Source organism: Cupressus sempervirens, chromosome 11 (assembly GCF_028749045.1).
Source record: "Cupressus sempervirens isolate cs-2001-9-10 chromosome 11, ASM2874904v1, whole genome shotgun sequence".
NCBI classification, from domain to species: Eukaryota; Viridiplantae; Streptophyta; class Pinopsida; order Cupressales; family Cupressaceae; genus Cupressus; species Cupressus sempervirens.
The window spans coordinates 9,871,403-9,893,364 of NC_143128.1; the positions used below are offsets into that span (position 1 = coordinate 9,871,403).

The following is a 21,962-nucleotide window of genomic DNA, read 5'->3' on the forward strand; positions in this document are numbered from 1 at the left end:
GAGAAATTTTAGACTCTGGAGATCTATCCTAAGTTTCCACTGACCTTAAATCTGACTATCTATACATCTTGTAAAATGAGTGGATCAAGCAAGGCAAACAAAATTTGGCAGATTGTGAAGTTGCAGCAACTTGTGAAGAAATGGCACAAGTTGGCCAATACCCACAAGGAAACATCCACATCCATTAATGGGGGCTCTCAATGGAGCAGTAGAAAAGGTTCTCCTACTTATGTTCCAGAGGGCTACTTGGCTGTCTATGTGGGAAATGAGCTGAAGAGGTTCATTATTCCCATGAGATAATTGAATTTTCCAGTGTTTAGAATTTCTTGAGAAGGCAGAGGAGGAGTTTGGCTTCAACAAAAAGGGGGCTCTCAATCTTCCATGTGATACTATTGTTTTTGAGCATCTAATGTGGATGTTGGAGAAGGATGATGAGGCCACAAAGAATATGAGTTTGGAGCCGTTGAACAACTTTTATCGCCATGAAACAGACTGTGGATTTGAAGCTAAAGTCTCTAACAGCAGTGCAATGGATAATTTTGAACCTCAAACTTCAACTCAGAGATCATTTTGTTGATATATTTCAAGGTCCCTATCATAGCTTATATACAGAAAAGTGTTAAGCAAGATCTGCAAGAACATATGAAACAACATCAGCACTATTATTGGCTTGCCAACATGTTGCCTGCAAAATATCAAAATCTTGTGTGTCTTTTCTTTTTATGTAATCTTGACAAAAAGAAGTTGAGACAAAATGATTAGAATATTAAGTTTTATTGTGAAATCTCAAGTTATATTGGTTCCTCTAAAGAACAAATCGTCCACAACTCGTACTGGCAATTTGCATGCCAGCGTTTCACATTTTGGCTGGTATCAAGCCATTATTGTTCTATGCTCCTATGCTATTCCAGAGTTTGGGACTAGGGGAAAATTCTTCTCTCTATTCTACTGTATTGACTGGAATTTTTCCCATGTTTGCCGAGCTTTTTTCTATGGTCACTATAGACAGATGGGGCCACCGAGCCTTGCTAATTTGGAGAGGATTTCTGATGATAATATGCTAGGTATGGGGATGAATCTTTAATTTTTAATCTGATGATAGCATCCTTTTTAGGAAAAAAGATTTCTGGGTAGACCAAGAATAGCTCTAGCCAAGAATTTGTTTGTTATAATTAGAATGGAGACTGAAACCTATAGTAGTATCACTAATAGCAGTATTGCACACTCACTAGTAATTTTATTGTTCTATCTGTTCACAGGCAACATTGGGCATAATATTGGGCTTGAAGTACAAAGAAGACAAAGAGCTTTCAAATAACTTGTTGGAGCTGTTGGTAATAATCATTTGTATATTTGTTGCTGCATTTGGGTGGTCCTGGGGCCCTCTTGGATGGACTGTGCCAAGTGAAATTTTTCCATTAGAGACACGGTCTACTGGACAGGCGATAACTGTGTATGTTAACCTTCTTCTAATGTTTGCAATGACTCAAGCCTCTCTACCCCTCTTATGTGTTTTCAGATTTGGGATCTTCCTATTCTTTGCAGGTTGGATCTTCATTATGACTGTCTTTGTATATCTCTTCTTGCCAAAAACCAAAGGTGTTCCCATTGAAGAAATGGTTATTCAGTGGAGAAAACACTGGTTTTGGAAGAAAATTGTGCCACCTATTGAAACTGAAGAAGCTAATGAGAAAATTGAAGATCCCCTAGAGTGGATTCACAACTTAATTTGGGAGATTTCTTCCTGCCACACTGCTCACTAGATGCTCAATGGAATATGATCAATCCCCACATAATTGTCTCCTTGTTCAATTTAATTCAATAGTGCAAAGATGTTAAGTTATTTTTGTCAGCTTGCTTGGAAGTCCTCTAGGGCATAATCTCTACCCACCTTATTTTTTTTTGTCCAAAGATGTAACCTCTTTTTAGAGCTCAATAAGTCCAATTGGTAATGATGTATGCCTACCTTCCCATCTGCAAGACTAAAGATGTAAATCCCTTTTCAGGTCAGCATGTCCCATACGATTTATCTGAAGATGTAACCTTCCCCTTACTTGTGTGATTTATCTAAATGAGAGTTAAAAAGAGCTCCTTTAGGTTGTTGACATTCTTTGTTTGAGAAAGGAAGACACTATTCACGATGAGAGAGAAAGGGATAGGGAAAGGAAGAGAGAGGGAGAGAAGGAGAAAGTGGGAGGGAGATTAAAATTAATTGAATATGAGAGGAAGGATCATGGAGCAGAAATTTTAGAAAAAACTTACTAATAAGAAAGTTATTATAGGAGGATCAAAGATCATAAAAATTAGGACTGAATGTACTAAGAAGGGTGTTGTTGAGCATGCTAATTTGGGTGCTGTCAAAAAGGAAGAACACATATTTGCGTTAGAATCTATTTGAAGCTAAAGTCTCTAATAGCAGTGCAATGGATAATTTTGAGCTTCAAACTTCAACTCAGAGATCATTTTGTTGATATATTTCAAGGTCCCTATCATAGCTTATATACAGAAAAGTGTTTGTCATTGATAGAGCATTTGAACTGAAACCTATAAGCAAGATCTGCAAGAACATATGAAACAACATCAGCACTATTATTGGCCTGCCAACATGTTGCCTGCAGAATATCAAAATCTTGTGTGTCTTTTCTTTTTATGTAATCTTGAGTAAAAGAAGTTGAGACAAAATGGTTAGAATATTAAGTTTTATTGTGAAATCTCAAGTTATATTGGTTCCTCTAAAGAACTAAATATTTGTATCAGAACGTATTCTATCATACTTCAAATGTATTAAAACTAGTTATTATAGAGGTGCAAATTGTTTTGATAAGAAAATTTTTTAAAAATGAAAAAAATATCAATGTGCACTTTGGTTAGTGAATTGGTTGCTGGTTGAGAATCGAGTACACAACAATGAATATAATAAATTTATATAGATATTTGAATTCGAACTCTCAATGACATCAACCTAAAATTAGGAAATAGTAAATCAAGAACAATTTAATGAAAATAGATGGATTATGTCCCATGAGATTCCTTCTATATCTTGTGGTTGATAGATGTATCTACAAACTATTTTCTTGCATTAGAAAGATTCATGTAACAAATCATATAATAAGATGTAAGCAATTTTTTTATAAACACTCATCGCCTTCTAGGCCAAACCGTTAATGTCGTTAATCACACTAGATTAATATCATGGAAGATAATGCTTATATCACAGAGAATAAACTAAAAACTATCATCATTATTCAGATCAACAGTGATTGGTATATCTATAGATACGAGTATCAGCGATAATAGGCAGATTGTTATTTATATTCATTCAACAAGGGATCAATCTACATATAAAGGCAAATTGACGTTAACAGATTGATCATAGATCAAGATTCATATTATTGAAATTATCTCTCTCTGAATTAAGAAATATATTGGAGACTCTTGTTGTTAAATATATTTTGTGTAAATTAAATTTGAAAATCCGCTTCCCTTATTAATTTGATCAAAGCAACAATGGTGATGTTTTTATAGGCAAGGAAGTGATGAGAATTTGGTGGATGTCCTTGCAAGTATTGAGAAATGGTTCTACTAAAATCTGATTCTGTATACTTTTGCTGAGCTTTAGGTTTTAGATGAGGATCATAATCTGATCTGAGTTTTAATTTCATGTTATCTTCCTATATTTAAGTTTATATATTATATAAGTTAAGGATTGTTTCCATAGCTTTACTTTGCATGTTAGAACACACTAGCAAAACTAAAATAGACTAAATTTGAACTTCTAACCTTATACAGCTAAATCCATCAGGTATTCAAACAATCAGCATTCATGTTTTTCTACATCAGCCAGTACAACTTTGTCTAGCTTTGATAGTTGAAAGAACAACAGCCAGCTATGAATGACTACTCAATGATCTAGAACAAATTTAGCTAATAGCTAGACAGTAGCAAATCATCCAAGTGGTATTTGCACCTAGATGATACCTGTACATGCACAGGTTCAGTCATATCCCCAAACATAGAAGTCTTTATCAAGTACAGACTTGAAGTATAGGACATAGGGAGAATACATACTCATGCTCGACTAGCTGATACTTGCCATGACCTTTGATTGAAACAATGTGTCTTCAGAGGCAGACTCAGAGTGATTATATTTCAGTTACTTGATATCTAAAGTCTTATGTGTTGGCCCATCTATTAAGTTCTAGCAAATGTTATTCCTTGCCTTTAATATTTGTCAACCATAATTTTATCTTCAATCATAGGGATGCCAAATGTGATGTGATCATTAAAATGGGCTCCCTTGCACCATGCCTAAAAAATTGGAAATGTGTTTCTCATTGTGTCTCCTTATAAAGATGATTTTGAATGCAGACATTTAGGATATAAGCAAGAAAAATAGTGGAAAAGGCAAGAAGCAGCAAACAAATGAATGGAGGACATAGCAGCAAATAGTGCATTATCTTTCTCATAATCTACACAACTTCATCAATATAATTTCATAGCATCATCAATAAGTAATAAATAACAATATCATAATAAGAGAGATTCAAATTCAGTTTGTGTAAGAGCATCTTGTTTCTATCACCTCCAAGATGTATTCAAGCAGGGATATGTACAAAAAGATGGAAGTAATGTGTATGATCAAACACAGAAGAAGTTCACTTGCATTAAAGAAACAATTGCATCAAGTCAAGATGGTAAAGGGAGAAACAATCATAATTTTTTTCGTGAAGAATTTAGAGTACTATAGTAGATGAAAATAACATTACGTAGCATTCAAAAAAACTAGAGCTTTCCATACAGCATTAAGTACAATATATTTGAGCTTTCCATGTGGCATTAACTACAAACATGCCATATTAAGATCGAGCTCTATAATCATCCCACATCCTTTTGGCTATATCATCTCTAAACTTCCCCCAATCATCTTTATCACGCTGAGTCATCCCATATGTCTCAAGTATTGGTACATCTATCCCCTCATGATCATCTTCCTCTTCAATGCCAACTTCAGAAGGAACACCATCCTCTATGGTAATGAAGTTGTGTAGTATGCAACATGCCAAAACAATCTTAATTTGGGTCATGATTTGATATGATGTCGCATGTCTTAGGATAGGAAAGCGCTGCTTCAAAATGTCAAATGTGCGTTCAATTGCATTCCTAAGCGATGAGTGGCAGTGGTTAAACAACTCTTGTGGGATATTTATTGGGTTTTCCCTCGAGAACTCTTTTAGATGGTAACGCATGCAGCGATAAGGTGCAAGAAATCCAGGTACATTGGGATATCCAACATCAACCAAATAATATTTTCCTACATAAAATAAAAATTGATTAATATAACATTTTAAAAAATTTCATATGTAGTGGCATATAAAAATACATGACATACCAAGGGGAACTACCAACTGATCGGATCTTGATAGGGCTGAAGCTAGGACACGACTATTTGCAGCTGATCCTTCCCATCCAGCAAGGACATATTGAAACTTATAATCAAATGAACACACACCCATAACATTTTGAGACAAGTTTCCTTTTCTATCACGATATGGAGCTTGAGTGTCAACATTGACTATGACTGGAATATGAGTTCCATCAATTGCTCCCACACAATCCTACAGTAAGAAAACTTATAATCAAAGGGACAGACTTATAGAATTTATAGTCAAGGAAACAAAAGTGTGCCAGTAGGATATGTACCTTGAAGTACGGATCAAAACGGTCCTTCCCACTAATTTTTGGAGGAGTGTTTGGACTAGGTGGTAAGAAATAATTGCTATGGAGTGCCAAGATTGCCATCAAAACCCTATGGAAATATCGGCTTATTGTCTCTCCCGAGTGACCAAAGTTATGAGCAATCTTACGATTCCTCAGATTATGGCCAAGAGTATGGAGAAACATCACCAACTGTTCTTCTAGTGTTAAGTTCAATGTATTTTTGATGGTTCCTTTTTCCCTAAGAATATCAGCTAGATGAAAGAAGGCTTGTTTACTCATTCGAATAGATAATACGCTTATAAAAGGGAATCTCGTCTCTTTTGCGCTTACATCTTGCTCTTCTGCCTTCTTGTGCGATCGCTGCTATAGATGCAACAAAGGCTGCAAGACCAACAACAAGAGCACAAACAACTCTTCTCTTCTTAGCAATGTGTCCTAGAACATGTTTATTTTTCATTAGATCCATCAGCAACCTAAAACCAATGTAGAGACACGTTCATTAGATCCATAGAATTTGTAAAAATACAAAAAATCATACAATCAACAACTTTGTGAGAGTGAACATTAGAATTCAATGATGAATATAATTAAACCAGCTCTTATTTGAAAAGAGAAAAAATAAACCAGTAAAAGTGAAAAAGATGGAACAGAGAATATTGTAAATTTGTGTTGTGAGATGGAATGGAGGGTAGCTCACTATAGGCTTAGGCAATTGGCTCCAGATGGAGCTATTATAGAAAAAGAAAATGTTGATTCGTAGGAAAAAGGATTCATACATGCATTGATACATTCTGATCTGAGCAACTTGGAATGCTGAAAAGGATGTTTTACTATATAGTTGTGGTTGACAGGGAAAAAAAAGAAACAATAAGCATAAATCTAATAACTGGAGGTCAATTATAGAGAAATCATATTTTACTGTATGGTTGTAGTTGATAAGGGTCATGTTTGATGGGATTATGTTAACTTTGTTTTGAATTAGCTTTTACAATGGGTTTTTTATATTAAAGAAGGGGATATAGCTGATACTCTTCTTTCACTGGGTTGTTTATGTTTCTTATTGATATTGTTTAAATGTTTCTTATTATAAAGATAGATTTTTTATATCAAGAAAGGGGATATGTGCTGATAGTTTCTATCAGTGCACCATTTATGTTTCTTACTGTTGTTGTAATTTTTATTTTTTAATCTGTGACTTGGTTATTCTTCTTTTTATAATTAAGGAACAATCCCTGACTTTGTGATTTCTTTAATATAAACATCATATCAAAACTACTATAATATGATATCATTTATAATAGCCATCCTGGTGCATGAGTCTTCAGTCATCAAATAACAAACTTTGTGAACAGTTTTTCAAGGTTTCAGCAACTAGGTTTTAATGTAGTTTGTGCATAAATGCAGTGAGAATAGTACACCACTTCATTATAACTTTAAATGACATTATTGAAATTTGTAGACAATGAAAAGGTCATGTCGTCACTGTAGTTTTTGTTTAGATGGAAGAGCTCTATCTTCCATTGGTTTGAGGCTGTGGTCACAAGATTAGTCTATCTATTTTAATTTTTAATCTCATTTGAGCTTCAACCATGTATAATCAGAAATGGGAAACAATGGAGCATCGCCTAGCTAAAAGAAAGTCTAAAGATTACAAGAAACAAGAAATTAATCCTAAGAAAAATGAGGTGAAACTAAACAGTCACTCCTGACTATAAAGTTACTTGTTTTATGGAGGATTCTCACTCCCTTAGCTGTTCTGTGAATTAAGTTTTAATGGCAGTCATGGATAGCAAAGAACTAGCATAAAGCATAGCTTCCAAAAATAGCATAAAGCATAAGAACTAGCATAAAGCATACCAAAAATATTTAAAATTGCTTTTTGAAAGTGTCAGATCTGAGGGACAGCTGCAGGTTTCCAGGACATTCTAAAATATGACAGAGTTTGGTGAGGGTCCTAGGGATATCTCAGCATCCCCTTATGTCTTCATTAAAGAGGCTGATGCCTTGGAAAACTCTCTCAGGAGGAGAGGATCAAGAGATATCTCTATTCTATTGATGGTAGGAGGGGAATGCAAAGACATATCTCTCTACCTTACACATCTTCAAAGGTTGGAGCATAAAACTTTGAAGTGAAACAATACAAATGCAACTTTTAGCTTAAAGTCTTTTACATTACATAGGTTTTTCATTGCAATAACTTAGATTGGTTTCTCTATTTTGAAGGTTTGTTTAACAACTTTTTCATGTTTGACATCCTATGTGATGAATCACTGCAAATGTTTCAATACATCAAATGAAAACACAAACAGATTTATTCAAAAACTTATCATCTGCACATCCCAAGCTTACAAGCTTACTATCTAGAGAAGAAAAAACACAAACAGTTTTATGCAGAAACTTAAGCATGCAAGTCTTCCCCACAACACCATCCCCTATAGTCATGCACTTAATAAACCTTGCAATACTCATGTTTGGCCTTTACTCTTCAAAAGACCCAATGTATTTGTTTAAAAATTTCCTTCACTAAAATGACCCCAAAATGTCAGTTCCCCACAATGCACCAGACCTACAACAGTTCTGATAGCAAAGGCCAAAAACAAATTCAGTTTTATACAATTTTTGTCATATTCCACTACCACTTTTTGCCTTACAAAACAATTTGACAAGGCTTTTCCCTTAGAAACAAATACCCTCTTCACTCTTCTTTTCCCTCAAAATCTAGTAAATACCAGATAGCACCAATGACGCAGAAACAAATACCCTCTTCACTCTTCTTTGGGGATGAACATGGGGAATTTTTTAAGAACAAATCCCAACCACATTGTTCTGGCCAAACACTTATATTGGAATCATTTCCATGGTGCTGTCTCATACCCCTCATTGTACACGTGGGTTGAAAGTTTTTGTGTGTTTTATAGTTCCGCCCACAACAAGATTTAGGATATTTAAATCATATATAAGAAAGCCCATCTAACGTACTTTGCAACTAGTCCTAGTTCTAGCTGTTGGAAAACATTATCATTATAGTAATGCTCAATTAAAGACATTTGAAATTCAAATCAACTATGGAAGGAGGATAAATTCATGGCAGCTCACCCAGATTTCTCGCCGTTTCCAGAAAAGAAGGTTCAAGTTTGCAAAGAAATGGTATGGAACCCGTTGAGAAAGTCCTACCCACTGATGAAGATTGCAACCAAACTAACTCGCCTCCTCGCCTCTGCTATAAACCTCTGCAACCTGAAGAAAATGACGAATCGTAAGGAGAAATGGAGAAGTAGAACCCTCGCGACCTAGAAAGCACAAAACGTAAACACATACCTGGTCGAGCAAGCAATGGCAACGGATACATTCGAGTGGGAAATGAAATAGCTCCTAGCGGATGCGAAAAATTATCGCTTTCAACAAATATCGTATGCCCATTTTAATAAAAATTGGAATTAAAACGGGTTTATGGCCAATTCCAAGTATTTTGATGGAAGACGAAATCCACGAAATGGAGTATAAATGAGGATACAAAATCCCATTTTTATCAAATTCTAATTCGTGTTTTGCACGCCCAAATGGTGGATTGAAAAGTTTTTAGAATACGGAATTCTAATTCCACCTCAAATCCACGATCCAAATGGGCCCTAAGATATCAATGATTATTTAATTGGGCATATTATCTTTTGAGTGACACATATATGAAATAACTATGATATTTTATTTGAAACAAAAAATTATTTATTTCACTCATTATTGAATTCATATATTTATTTTTTCTATAACATTTATAAGTTTTCATGTGTTCAAATATTGGTATTTTTTATTATCAACGTTTGGATTTTTTATATTTACAAATAGATTAATTAATTACAATATATAGTAAAAAAGTGTTGGAAGATTGGACTCTATGTTCACGATAGGGTGATCAACTATTGGACCCCGCTCAACTATTGGGTCCTACCTATTTTTAAATTTTGCTTTCCTTTTCATCGACATCTATAATTGTTATTTTTCACATCACGATGAAGGCATGGCATGTATTTTTTTTTTAAATACTAAAAAGACAAGGGTAAAATCTTTATTTATTTTTTCTCTTGTATGCAAACTTTCTTGCATTAAATAACAATTTGGTATGGTATGCAAGATAAGGATTGAGATTATTTGGAGATTGAGATGAGCGATGTGATCATATACAAAATAATATTTTAATAAATCAATTTAAAGTAAAATTATATAATTTTTTAATATCACATCATGTCATGATAATAATAGACTACAACATTTTAATATTAGATTTTAAAGATGTAAACAAATTTAACTAAATTATATAAATTGAGTTATCATTAGAAAGTGATTTTATTAGTCAATTTTTATAGGTAGGAAACTAATATTTTCATTAGTTTCTTACAATTAATTCCTAAATTAAAAAGATTCTTAAATGGATAGTTATATTTTTAAAATTATATTTTGTGGAATAATTACTTTCTTATTTGTCAAAACAAATTTCCTTTGGGTATAACTGATTTTCTCAAATGGGTAGTTAGATTTTTAAAATTATATTTTGTAGAATAATTATTTTCTTATTGGTCAAAAAAAATTTCCTTTGGGTATAATTGATCTTCCCAACTCGGAAAATAACAAAAAAATTGCATATATATATTTATTACAACAATTGTGTACATGTCAGATAAAGACATCAGTGACAACATTTGATGGATCACATATGTAATAATGTGAATGCATTTTATGTGCAATTAGGCATGACCATTTCTATCGGCTCTACAACCTTCATATTACCCACTATCGTTAAACAAATCACACTAGTGTAATTATTTATTTTACAAATTTTAGAGAATCAATTGTAATTTATACTAATGTAAATTTTAATATTTGCTTTTCACTAATATTTATTGGTCAATGCCAATTTGGTTGGGGTTTCAAACTTTTCTTATTAGGAAATTAATAATAATAATATAATAATAAAAAATAAACAAGGAAGAAAAATTTACAATAAAATGTATTATTTTTAATAGTTTTTTAAAATATAGTATTAGCTTTAAACCTTTTCATTGTGGACATTATTTGTTAGAATAAAATAACTTAAAATTATTTTTTAGTAAAATAACTTAATTATTAAGTTATTTTTACTTCACTCTTAAGATATCACTTTATGTATCAATGTCAGTTAATAATTAAATGAATAATTAAATATTTTCTTTTATAGAGTATCTTATTTTAGGTTACTCAATCTTCTTTATAAGAATTGTTCATTGTCTATTTTATTGAATTTGTTTGATCTCATAATATTATCTTTCATATATTCAGAACCCAAATCTTTGCTTTGTTACTCCATTTTCTCCTGTGATAGGTTATCTTTGCAAGCAAGTGATCATGACTTCATGGATTTCGATTGACAACTTTTATATGGTTTCAAAGCATTGATTTTCTATAATTAGTTTTGGTTTTTGAATAATTTTGAGTAATAGAGGTTTGATTAGGTGAATCAAGTTTTTTTTATTGAACTTTTTTTGTGAAATAGGGGGTTACCTTATTTTTTGTCCCTATTCACTTTGAGTCCAAACGGACCTCATCATTGGGTTTGTAGCACCTAAAAACCCCTCTTTCCATATAAAATTTGTCCAAATTGTTCAGAGTTCACCTCAAAGACAATTTTTTAGCCTAAATGGTTGTACAACCTTCAACACACAAAACCAAAATTTAAATTAAAAACGCTTCATTAAAAAGTGCATGCAGCTTTTTTATAAATGGGGACTATTTCTTAAGGGTAACTGCTGACATAGGCCTGTGGGCCCCTATACATGTTGACACAGATCAATGCTATATGAAGGTACTATTATCAACCACATCTAGTAAGGCACCATTTGACTCACCACCTTTCCTTTGCATGTATACCACCATCTAGTCTTACGACCTTCGCCCAACAATCATGCTTCACCATTCATACTCCACCTGAAGTAACCCCTACAAGTGCAATGATGGCCATCCTCAACCAATGTTGTGCTCCATCATCCATGCTCTAATTGAAGCATCCCTTGCCAATGTTTCATTGCCTATGCATCACCAAGGGACTATTGAGAATTTTTTTGCATTTGTGGTACTTTTTGGTGATTTCTTTTTGTTTCCTAGTGTCTTGGCATTTTTCTATGAGATTTATTTTTTGTGGTGATGGTCATATGGCCATCAAATTAAGCTATTACATTGCTGATTTCAGTGAGAGATCAATAGTCCTTCAAGAGCCTCCTAGGCCCTTTCAGAGAACCCTTCAGTTTCTTGGTTGTATCTAGGGCATACAAAGGAATTTTTCAACAAATCTTATATCTTTGAAAAAATCTTTTTGAGCTCTATCAATTTTTGGATATTTAATTTTTTTATTTTTCTTTTCTAATGTAGTTTTTTGGTATCAAATCTAGAAGTTCCTTTTTTTACTCTAGGAGACATAACTTGAGCATGTAATGCCTCACTAGGGAACCCAAAATAAATTAACCTATTATGTCTCTAAGTTTCTCAAAAAATAATTTTGAAATAATTAAAAAAAAAGATAACCTAGTTGAAGCAATAACTCTCATACATACATAAGCAATACATTAATAGTTACCTCTCTTAAGGGTTCCATAATGTTGAATCACATACATAAGTTTTATTAAGATTAAATATGATAGAGAACCAAGTCCACATCATAGGATAACTATAAGTACAAAATCAAATGAAATAATATACAAGTACATAAGATGCCACATGGCATAATCATCCTCTATACAAGTCACAGGGTATGAAATGCTAAAACAATATAGATCATGATAAGGTACAACATCTCATAAGATCTCCAATAATTAAAGTATAGTAAATCAACATATGACCATAGAGAAAAATCACAAGTTCAAAAGAATGGAACAATTGCACAAGTACATCTAGCAATGACATCCAACTGTTGAAATCTCAATAGTATAAGAAGAACTACCACCCGACCTTGTGAAACATAAATGGCCTGCTCCCACCATGGTTAGGAGATAATCTCAAGTCCCAAATGGATAAAAGTCCAAAGGTCATAACAAGAATCTAGGTCAACGAATCTTGATATAAATCTATCTCAAAGGTACCAAGTACACCAATAATATCTAATCCCATAGGTAACAAAGACACATAGGAAACCTACTATGTAAGTGGGCAAGTGTCATTGCATTAGCTAACTCCAAGGTTAGCTTGGCAGCCTCTCTAGACTTTAGCCCCCTACTGACTCTATGTGGCATTAGTATCCTTTCTTGCAGACAAGGTATACTAAGAAGGTAAGGTAGAAACTGAGCATCATCTCTACTCCCATCCTAGCCTATACTAGCACTCGAGGCATAGACGAGACAATATACTAATTCTCGTTAATTCATTTTAACTTTAATGAAATGTTATCACTTATTAATACAACTTACAATAGGTTAGCCATGCAAACTCTTTAGGGCACTGGCCTCCATTGCAAGCCACTTTCCAACATACATAAAGATAACCTACCCTAAGCTCATAATAGAGAATCTCATAAAGTCTCAATGACTACATCAATCCTATACAAGCAACTAGAAATCACAATAAACGCAGATCAATACCTCAAAGGTTAAATCATATAAATCACAATATTTCACACATCATAAAACATACCTCCCAAACCTCTAGTAAACATACCTAACAGGTCAAACTAGGTTTACTGCAATCCTCAACATGAAACATAACATCTCATCAATTACGTAAAACAAGTATAGATAATCATTCCAATTTTCTATAGTAATTCTCTAAAGTATTGATTTGAGACAAGGTTTCCAATTTTCACTTTTCAAATCAAACTACGTGAATAAGGTTTCCAAGTGGAATCAATCTAAACAAAAGCTTCGTATTTATATCATAATCTTTTATGTTTTCCAAATAAGTATATGTTTATAACAATCAAATGACAATCAAGATGGAAAAATTCTTGCATTTAACTCCACCCGCAAATAACTAATTTACTTAATATTTCAAATGCTCCAATTTTAACAACCTAATAATAATTACCGTAATACATAATAAATTTCATTTAAAAAAGATTAAAACATAATTTAATACTATTAAACCATAATAGAATCTCATTAAACTTTTCTTAAACAATTTTAAAATACAACTTTTTTTAAGTTATCAATATAATAATATTGAACTATAAAATGAAATTTATTAAATATTTCATTTTTTTTATTTTTAAATTTTTTAAATTTAATTTTTTTTAAAAGATTGATAAACAGCCGAAGCCTAGATTAATTATTGTTATTTGTTGTAATTATTTATTTTTGTATCTTAAGGGAATTTGAACCTAAGACCTCCCACATGAGAGGCTCACAAGTTACCGTTGTGTTGTAGGCTCTTGCCTTAATAATATAAATATTTATTAATACATATTAATAAAATGTAATAAATAAATATTATTTAATTTTTTTTTACTAATTATTAAAAATTATTAAACAAACCAATTTTATTTTAATCCCAATTGGCTATGTGCTGATGACAATGCGTGAAGCTGCTAAAACAATGTGAGTTGTTGCTTGGTAGGACTCATGTCTATTGTGTGTACTGTGAGCCACACTATCAACAAGGAAGAAGAGAAGGGAGGGAAGGGTTGGGGGTCATGGCCGATTCCCCAAAAGCCCCAATTTTAAAAAAATTTTTAAGTTCATAATATACAATATCCCAAAATAATTACCATTGTAATTTTTAATTATTGTGGTAATTAATTGTATATTTTTCCCCCCTCATTCATAGTTCTGATAGGAAAAGTAATTGTAAACAATCAAATTCATTCAATTAATTTCTAGTTTTCATTTTCAAACCCTATCTCTATTTTTTTTTTTCTAAAATTGAATCTTCTAAAGAGGGTTTTCAATTGAAACTACAATTTATAAAACAAGATCCATTAATAGGTACAAAGAAGATAGATTTAAATTGAAAGGTTTTACTATGATAATTATAACAAAATCCCTACCTCAATTTGATGCTAAACCTGACAAACACTCGAAGAATGCAAAATCTTTTGTCTCCCAAAACCCTTTCCAAAAATTGCTCCTCAAAACGTCTATATGGAGAAATGAGCTCTAATTTCCTAATAAAGATTTTTCTCCTCTTAGGGTTTCAGTTTAACAAACATGGAAAAGCCTTTTCTTTTATTGTTTTAATTTATTTAATTCCATGTGCATACTTTTTTCTTTTTAATTAGAATAAAGTTTATTTAAAATAATTTTCACTTTGATTTTATTAAATAATAAGACGTATTTAGAAAGTATAATTATTAATTTAACTAATAATAATATTTAGAGTTCATTATTAAAATGAAACTTCCAAATTAAATAAATATAATTATGTCAAATTTGTACTTCTAATTAAATATTTAAATTTATTTTCTCTATTAAATTAATTTATCAATTAAATAAATACAATTTAAAAAATGATTATTTGATTTAATTATAAGTTAAAATCACAACAGACCCATAAACTTAATAAGAAAACCCATCTAAAAGACAAAGTACGAATTCAAACTCAAGGGTCAAAATCTTGAATTCACGTCACTTGAAGAATTTGAAAGGGTACATAATTTAGATACTTTTCATATATTCTAGGATAATTGGCTCAGGAGTAGGATTTGGACTTGAGAACTATCTCCTTGCTTTACCATTGAGATACTACGATAGGGCATGCTCTTCTTGACAATTCATGAAAGTCAATGCTCGATACATATAATGTGCATAAAAGTCAAACCTGTACATATGCATATATATCTAAACTAAATAGACAAGGGTAGGGAGTGGTACATGGTGAGATCTTGACTACTAGGTGACTTTGACTCCCTCCCTCAACCACATTAGAAACATGAATCATGAAGTAAAATATACATGTACACCATACACATCCAAGTATGGGGTAAGTAACCATAAAAAATGTATATAAATAATCCATCTAACTATCATCATGAAACAACTAAAATCATTATATGAACATAGAAAGCATCACCATTGAAAGAATAAACATGAACACACAAAATAAACAAGTATCAAGTAGCTCATCAAATAAATAACTAAGTATGAAATAAAATCATTCAAATAAGGTAACCAAGTACCACTAAATCATAACACATAACCATAAAAGATGGCCTAAAAGAATTCAACAATATAACATGAAAAGTAAACTAGGGGTAGGCACTACATCCACCCCCCTAGACTTAGGATTACTCCTAGAAGCTTACAAAAAAGTAGGGATATAAATCTTGTAATCCAAATGCATCCTCCCATGTAGCCGATGACTCATTAGTAGGGTCCCATTGGACCCTTACTTTCTCTATGGTTCAGCACCTAAGGGTCAAATCTTGTTGCTGAAGAATGCACACTAGCTCCAAAGCCAACTACCCATCCTCCACCTGTAATGCATTCCAATCAAGAACATGTATCACATTAAGAATATACTATCTAAGAATAGAAACATGGAAAATTTCATGTACACAAGCTAATCTAGGAGGCAATGCAAGAAAATAGGAAACTAGACCTATCCTCTCAAGAATCTTAAAGAACCTGACAAACCAATGTGCTAGCTTCAATCCCTTTCCATAATAGATTGGACTCTTCTGTGGATGCAATCTTTAGAAAAAATTATCTCCTACTACAAACTACTTATATGTCTTGTGAGCATCAACATACTTCTTTTGTCTATCTTATGTTATAGACACATGCTCAAGCATGCACACTACCTGTTACTCTATATCTTGCAGCATCTCAGGAACCAATATGATGTGATCCTCTAAATTGTTCCAAATCAAAAATGTATGACAAGGACAGACATGCAAGGCCTAAAAAGGTGTCATCCTAATAGAATTATGGTAACCATTATTATATACAAACTCCACTAGATATAGACAAGCTTCCTAAAGAGTCTACCGATTCATAAAATAAATCCCCAACATATCCTCCAAAACCTGATTCACTCTCTCAATCTAACCATCTATCTCTAGGTGATATGTTGAGCTAAAGTTCAACTATGCTCCAAGATCATGCTACAAGGATGCTCAAAATGTAGATGTGAATGCAAGATTCCTATCCAAAATGATCTTCCAAGGAATACCATACTATCTCATAATATTATGCATATAGACATTGGGTACTAAAGCTACTATGTAGGATGACCTCATTGGTGAGAAGTGTGCCACTTTAGTCAACTAGTGTATGTTGACCATGATAGCATCATGTTGGCGAGTACTCATAGGTAATCCCATAATGAAGTCCATAGAAATAATATCCGACTTCCATGAACGAATGAGATTAGGTTGTAAAAGTCCTATAAGATGTTGGTGATCTTCCTTAACCCTGTAGCACTCAAGACACCTAGCCAAAAAATCAATGATATCATGCTTCATCATTGTACAAAAGTATAATCATCATAAATTTGCATGCATTTTCTTGACACCTAGATGTGCTGAGTAAGGTGGACAATGGGCCTTATATAGGATCAATGTACGAAGCTTCTCTAATAGTGGTACATAAATCCTCCCTGTACAATGAAAAAGACCATCTAACTCTAGGACATAGCCTACAAGTTTTCCCTCCAAAGATATACCTGAATCTATCTCAAGACTCACCTCTTCATACCAATTATTTATAGGAAGTGCTTGAAGTATACGATTCCTCAAATCCACAATAAGAGTCAAAGCTAATGTCTCATATCTCTTACAACTCAAAGCATTAGCTACCACATTCTCCTTCTCCTAAACATACTTCACCTTGAAGTCATACTTGCATAGAAAATCCATCCAATGCCTCTACCTAGCATTTAGATTAGGTTGCGTGAATGTATATGGTAAATTGTGATGATCCCTATGAAGCTCAAAATGATGCCCCAACAAGAAGTGTCTTCGTCTCATTAGAAAATGAACAACTATAACTAGCTCAAGATCATGCGTAGGATAGTTTAGCTCATGATCCTTGAGCTTGCAAGACTCATAGGCAATCACATGGCTATCCTACATTAGGAATGCTCCAATCCCTTCTAGGGAAGCATCAATACACACCATAAATCACACGTTGGATTAGGTATTGCTAGAATTATTACACTAGTCAAAAGCCCCTTAAGCTTCTGGAATTCTTCCTCACATTTCTCTATTCAAATAAACTTCTTCCCCTTTTTTTGGAGATAAGTAATGGGGTATACAACTCTAAAGAAGTTTTGAAAAAATCTGTGGTAATATCTAGCCAAACCCATAAAACTACGAATATTAGATATAGTAGTAGGTGAAGGCCAATCTACCATCACTTGGATCTTCACATAGTCCACTGAGATACCATCTCCTAAAATGACATTTCCTAAGTACTATACCTCATACTAAAAGAGGTCACACTTCACCTAATTGGCACATAGCTAATTATCTCTAAGGCTCTCAAGGACTAATTGTAAGTGTTCCTAATTTTTGGAATATATCAATATATCATCCCAGAACACAAGTACAAAATGGTCTAGGTAAGAACAAAATACTCCATTCATCAAGCACACAAATATTGATGGAGTATTTTTCAAACCAAATGGAACCACTGTAAACTCATAGTGTCCATAACAATTGCAAAAGGTTGTCTTATGTATATTAGCATCCTAAATTCATAGCTGATGGTACCTTGACTTTAGATCTATCTTAGAGAACACTTTAGATCCCTTGATCTAGTCAAAAAAGTCATCAATCCTTAGTAAAGGATACCTATTCTTAATTATTACCTTGTTCAACTGTCTATAGTCAATGCAATAGCATAACAATCCATCCTTCTTCATGAAGAGCACTAGTGCTCCCCATGCAAAAACACTCAATATAATACAACCTTTAGACAAAAGGTCTTCTAGCTATAGGCAAAATTCACTCAACTCCTAAGTGGTCATCTGATAAGGAGCTCCAAATATGGCCTTTGCTCCCAAGATGCAATTGATGCAAAAATCAATATCCTTCTTAGGTGGCATACCCAAAATCTCATTAGGAAAAATATCAACCTACTCTTATAGGATAGGGTGATCTAGGGTCTTCCTCCTTGAGCTCACTTATAGTAATGGCAAACACCTAACAACCCTTATGGATGCTCCACTTTAGTTGCATAATAGATATCATTCAGAGGGATATGGGTCTCTGAATGCCTACAATCTTAGATTCCTTACCTTGGTCATTGTTACATTGAATAGTCTTCTTCTTGTTGTTGATGCTAGTTCTATATGAGCCAAGCCAGTCCAATGCCAAAACTACATCATACAAACCATGGGGAATAACTTGAATGTCTACTAAAGTAATGAGTCCTCCTAGGTCTAATTCACATTGCTGCACCAGAGAGTTTGTCAGTATCTTAGGTCCTAAAGCTAGTTCCACATGTCAACCTATGCCCTGATTAACTGCGTCAAGCTTAAACTTTACAACTATATAAGGTGATATGAAGGAATCTATAGCACCTAAATCAAATAATAGAAAGGGGTGTACCTATGATCGCTCCTATAGCCTCAACTATGGTATCCTAGTGATCCTCCTAGTGGTGATCTATCATTACAAAAACTCTATGTGATCTCCCAGCATCACCAACTATAGGATTAGATGCTATTGGCCTCAGTCTTGAATACTAAGATGTATGTTGTGGGTAGTTGGCTGCAATATTCCCAAACTATCCATATGAGAAACACCTTGTACTTTGTTGCCCAAGTTTTAGTTGATATCTTTTTTCTTTAGGGTTTTAGCCAAATCAAGTGTCAGTGTCTTGAGCTAAGTCTAGATTTCCCATAGATTGGCCTTTCTTCTAATCATTCCTTTGAGCTAATCTAATTTGGGAAATCATATGAGCAATGCACCAAGCCATGGCTAGGTGATTAGGTTTTGGAGGGTTTTTTATGCATTTCTTGATGAGAAGAAGGTTTGGATATTTTACCAATTCATCTTTCTTTGTTCTTAATCATGTTGAAGATGAGGATTCATGCTATATTGCAATCTTCATGGAAGACATTGCAAATGATCAAGATCAAAATGTAGAGAAGCAATTTGTGTTGTTGAAAATAGTCAGAACTCTTCAAATCAAATATTAGTGAATGCACATCATCAATTCGGTAAATGGATGTTTCAGATGCAATTATAACAAGCTATGTGGGTTTTTGAAAAGTCAAATTGATGAAAGAATGCATTCCATTGGCTAGTTGAAAGTCAAATCATTACGTATCAGCTAGGTCTTATTAATTTCATTTCAAGTGGTGCTTCGAAGTATCATAAGATTGTGAAAGGTCAAAGAGTTATGATGATACACCAATGATGCCCTCATCATAAGTTCAAAAGATGAAAGAAATATGGTTATGATGTTATGAGTCATTATCAGATTGTAAGTAGTGAAAGGTGAAGTTGAGAAGCTATGACAGTCGAGAGATTGAGATTCTTCAATTGAAAGGATGAGATTCAATGATGATATCATGAAATTGGATTTTTGTAAGATCATAAGCTATAGGAGGTGTTGTATGATTAGGAAGTTAATCTTGAAAGGTTAAGATGCTACCATGACATTGTAAGATCACCAAATCATCAGATCATGAGATCGCAGGTATAATAACAAGGATTTGTAATTTTAATGGTGATTGTTAGATTTTAGTTGATCTACAGTTGATATTTCCCTACTTTCCAAAGATGCATGAAGTTTAGAAAATATGGGAAAATGAGAATATGACATGTGGAACATGTGGGCCCATGCTATAGAGTAAACAACATAGTTAAGGTTTCATAAATCTCAGCCGTCTGATCCTTGAGATCAATGATAGTTGCACAGTCACACATGGTTAAAGATATTTAAATATAATGTTGTCAAGTTATAAGGAACAATAATAGTTAATCCAAATAGTCACCACATCATTTCCAGTAATCATGTAGCTAAGAGTCTTAAAGTTCTGAAGCAATGAAGGAAATGTTAATGACATTATCGCAAATCTGAAATGCCAGTTACATTTAGTGTTGTGAGGATATCAAAACAAAGAGAAGGTTAGTATCTTAGGCATCACAATATTGTAGGCTAGAAGACATTCAATACCTTAAAATTTGCAAAGAGGCAAAACATTTTTGACAGTTAAGGAAATAAGCTTTCACACTGTCGCATGGTTAAGTCATAAGCAAAGATTATGAGTTATGAACCTATGAAAGAATCCCGAAGGTTAGTGCTAGATAATCATCCCATGATTGCAACATTAAGTTCTAGATCAATATGAATAGCTTTGAAGGTGCAAAATAAGTGAATTGCTTGATTCCAAGCTTAAACAATAGATTAAAGATAACAATTGTGAAATTGCGAGATGCCAAAGGTAACTACTGGACACATGATCATAGGTCCACACTAATCATTCGAAGTTTAAGTTTTGAAGATACAACATGAAGAGGAGAGATACATTTAGCCATCAGATTTTGAAAGATTGACAATGCTCACTTATCCACTTTTCAAAGATGCATGATGGATAGCTGATGCGGGAATATGAAAATCTAACATGTATACACAGAGGGACTTGCATTATAGAGAGGAAAAAAGAGTTAAGATCTTCAAGTCTCAACCATAGGATCTTTAGGAATCAACGTTTATCACAATTTTTTGAGTGATTAAAGATAAGCCAAAGTTAATTTTGTAAAGCTACAAAAGCCTTTGTTCACAAGGTCGCAGGTGGTTAGAGGTAATCCTGAGTTAATTTGGTGAAGCTATGAAAACCTTTGATTGCATCATCATAATGGAATGGAGCTAACTCAAGGTCAATGTTGTGATAATGAATTTTATGGTTAAATGAATAAAGATATCGAAGGAAGGGACATTTCACTCTTTCGATAAGATGATAAAGAGTTAACCATAACAATTAAGGATCTAATTTTTTGCATTGTAGCAGAGGATTAAGTATAATATTAATTCAACATAGTGAGATAATGAGATCCTTTCATCACATCATCACATTGAATTAAGAGATCAAAAGAGTGACAAGGTAATGATGAGACAATTTATTATGTCTTAATCATGATCGTTGTTTATCAAATTGGCACTAAGAATTCAAAACTACAGTGACTGTTGGAATATGAATTGCATGGACTTGGTGCCAAATAATAGAATATGAAGAAAACAAATATTTCTATAGGATTCCTGAGGTTTCTTGAAGATGAATAGTCATCGTGTGTTTTCAAAAGTGTCATGGAGTCAAAATCATTAATGGAGAAGATGCCACGT

The 21,962-nt window shown here is 33.1% G+C and overlaps 2 protein-coding genes and 2 pseudogenes across 2 annotated transcripts; 3 read left to right on the forward strand and 1 right to left on the reverse strand.

Moving 5' to 3' along the window:
- Nucleotides 1–75: 75 nt before the first annotated feature.
- On the forward strand, nucleotides 76–577 carry LOC149527973 (protein SMALL AUXIN UP-REGULATED RNA 51-like). Its single transcript, XM_089807959.1, has 2 exons — nucleotides 76–258; nucleotides 314–577. Exons 1-2 carry the CDS (start codon nucleotides 76–78, stop codon nucleotides 575–577), a joined length of 447 nt encoding a protein of 148 aa, XP_089664085.1.
- A 240-nt stretch (nucleotides 578–817) lies between these two features.
- LOC149527974 (sugar transport protein 7 pseudogene) lies at nucleotides 818–1,763 on the forward strand (annotated as a pseudogene).
- Nucleotides 1,764–4,856: 3,093 nt separating this feature from the next.
- Nucleotides 4,857–5,901, reverse strand: LOC149527975 (uncharacterized). The gene is made up of 4 exons (XM_089807960.1): nucleotides 5,701–5,901; nucleotides 5,546–5,615; nucleotides 5,390–5,458; nucleotides 4,857–5,311 (listed from the first exon to the last, which is right to left on the reverse strand). Exons 1-4 carry the CDS (start codon nucleotides 5,899–5,901, stop codon nucleotides 4,857–4,859), a joined length of 795 nt encoding a protein of 264 aa, XP_089664086.1.
- Nucleotides 5,902–8,802: 2,901 nt separating this feature from the next.
- The window catches only part of LOC149527976 (mitochondrial carnitine/acylcarnitine carrier-like protein), a 133,191-nt pseudogene continuing 120,031 nt past the window's right edge, over nucleotides 8,803–21,962 (forward strand).

Bases quoted from the DNA above. Each gene is read 5' to 3' on its own strand.
- LOC149527973 (XM_089807959.1), top strand. From the start codon at position 76: ATGAGTGGATCAAGCAAGGCAAACAAAATTTGGCAGATTGTGAAGTTG. The intron at 259-313 runs GTGGGAAATGAG...TGAATTTTCCAG, and splicing joins AGGGCTACTTGGCTGTCTAT to TGTTTAGAATTTCTTGAGAA.
- LOC149527975 (XM_089807960.1), bottom strand. From the start codon at position 5,901: ATGTTTCTCCATACTCTTGGCCATAATCTGAGGAATCGTAAGATTGCT. The intron at 5,616-5,700 runs GTACATATCCTA...TTCTTACTGTAG, and splicing joins GTTTTGATCCGTACTTCAAG to GATTGTGTGGGAGCAATTGA. The intron at 5,459-5,545 runs GTGATAGAAAAG...CTGGATGGGAAG, and splicing joins TGACACTCAAGCTCCATATC to GATCAGCTGCAAATAGTCGT.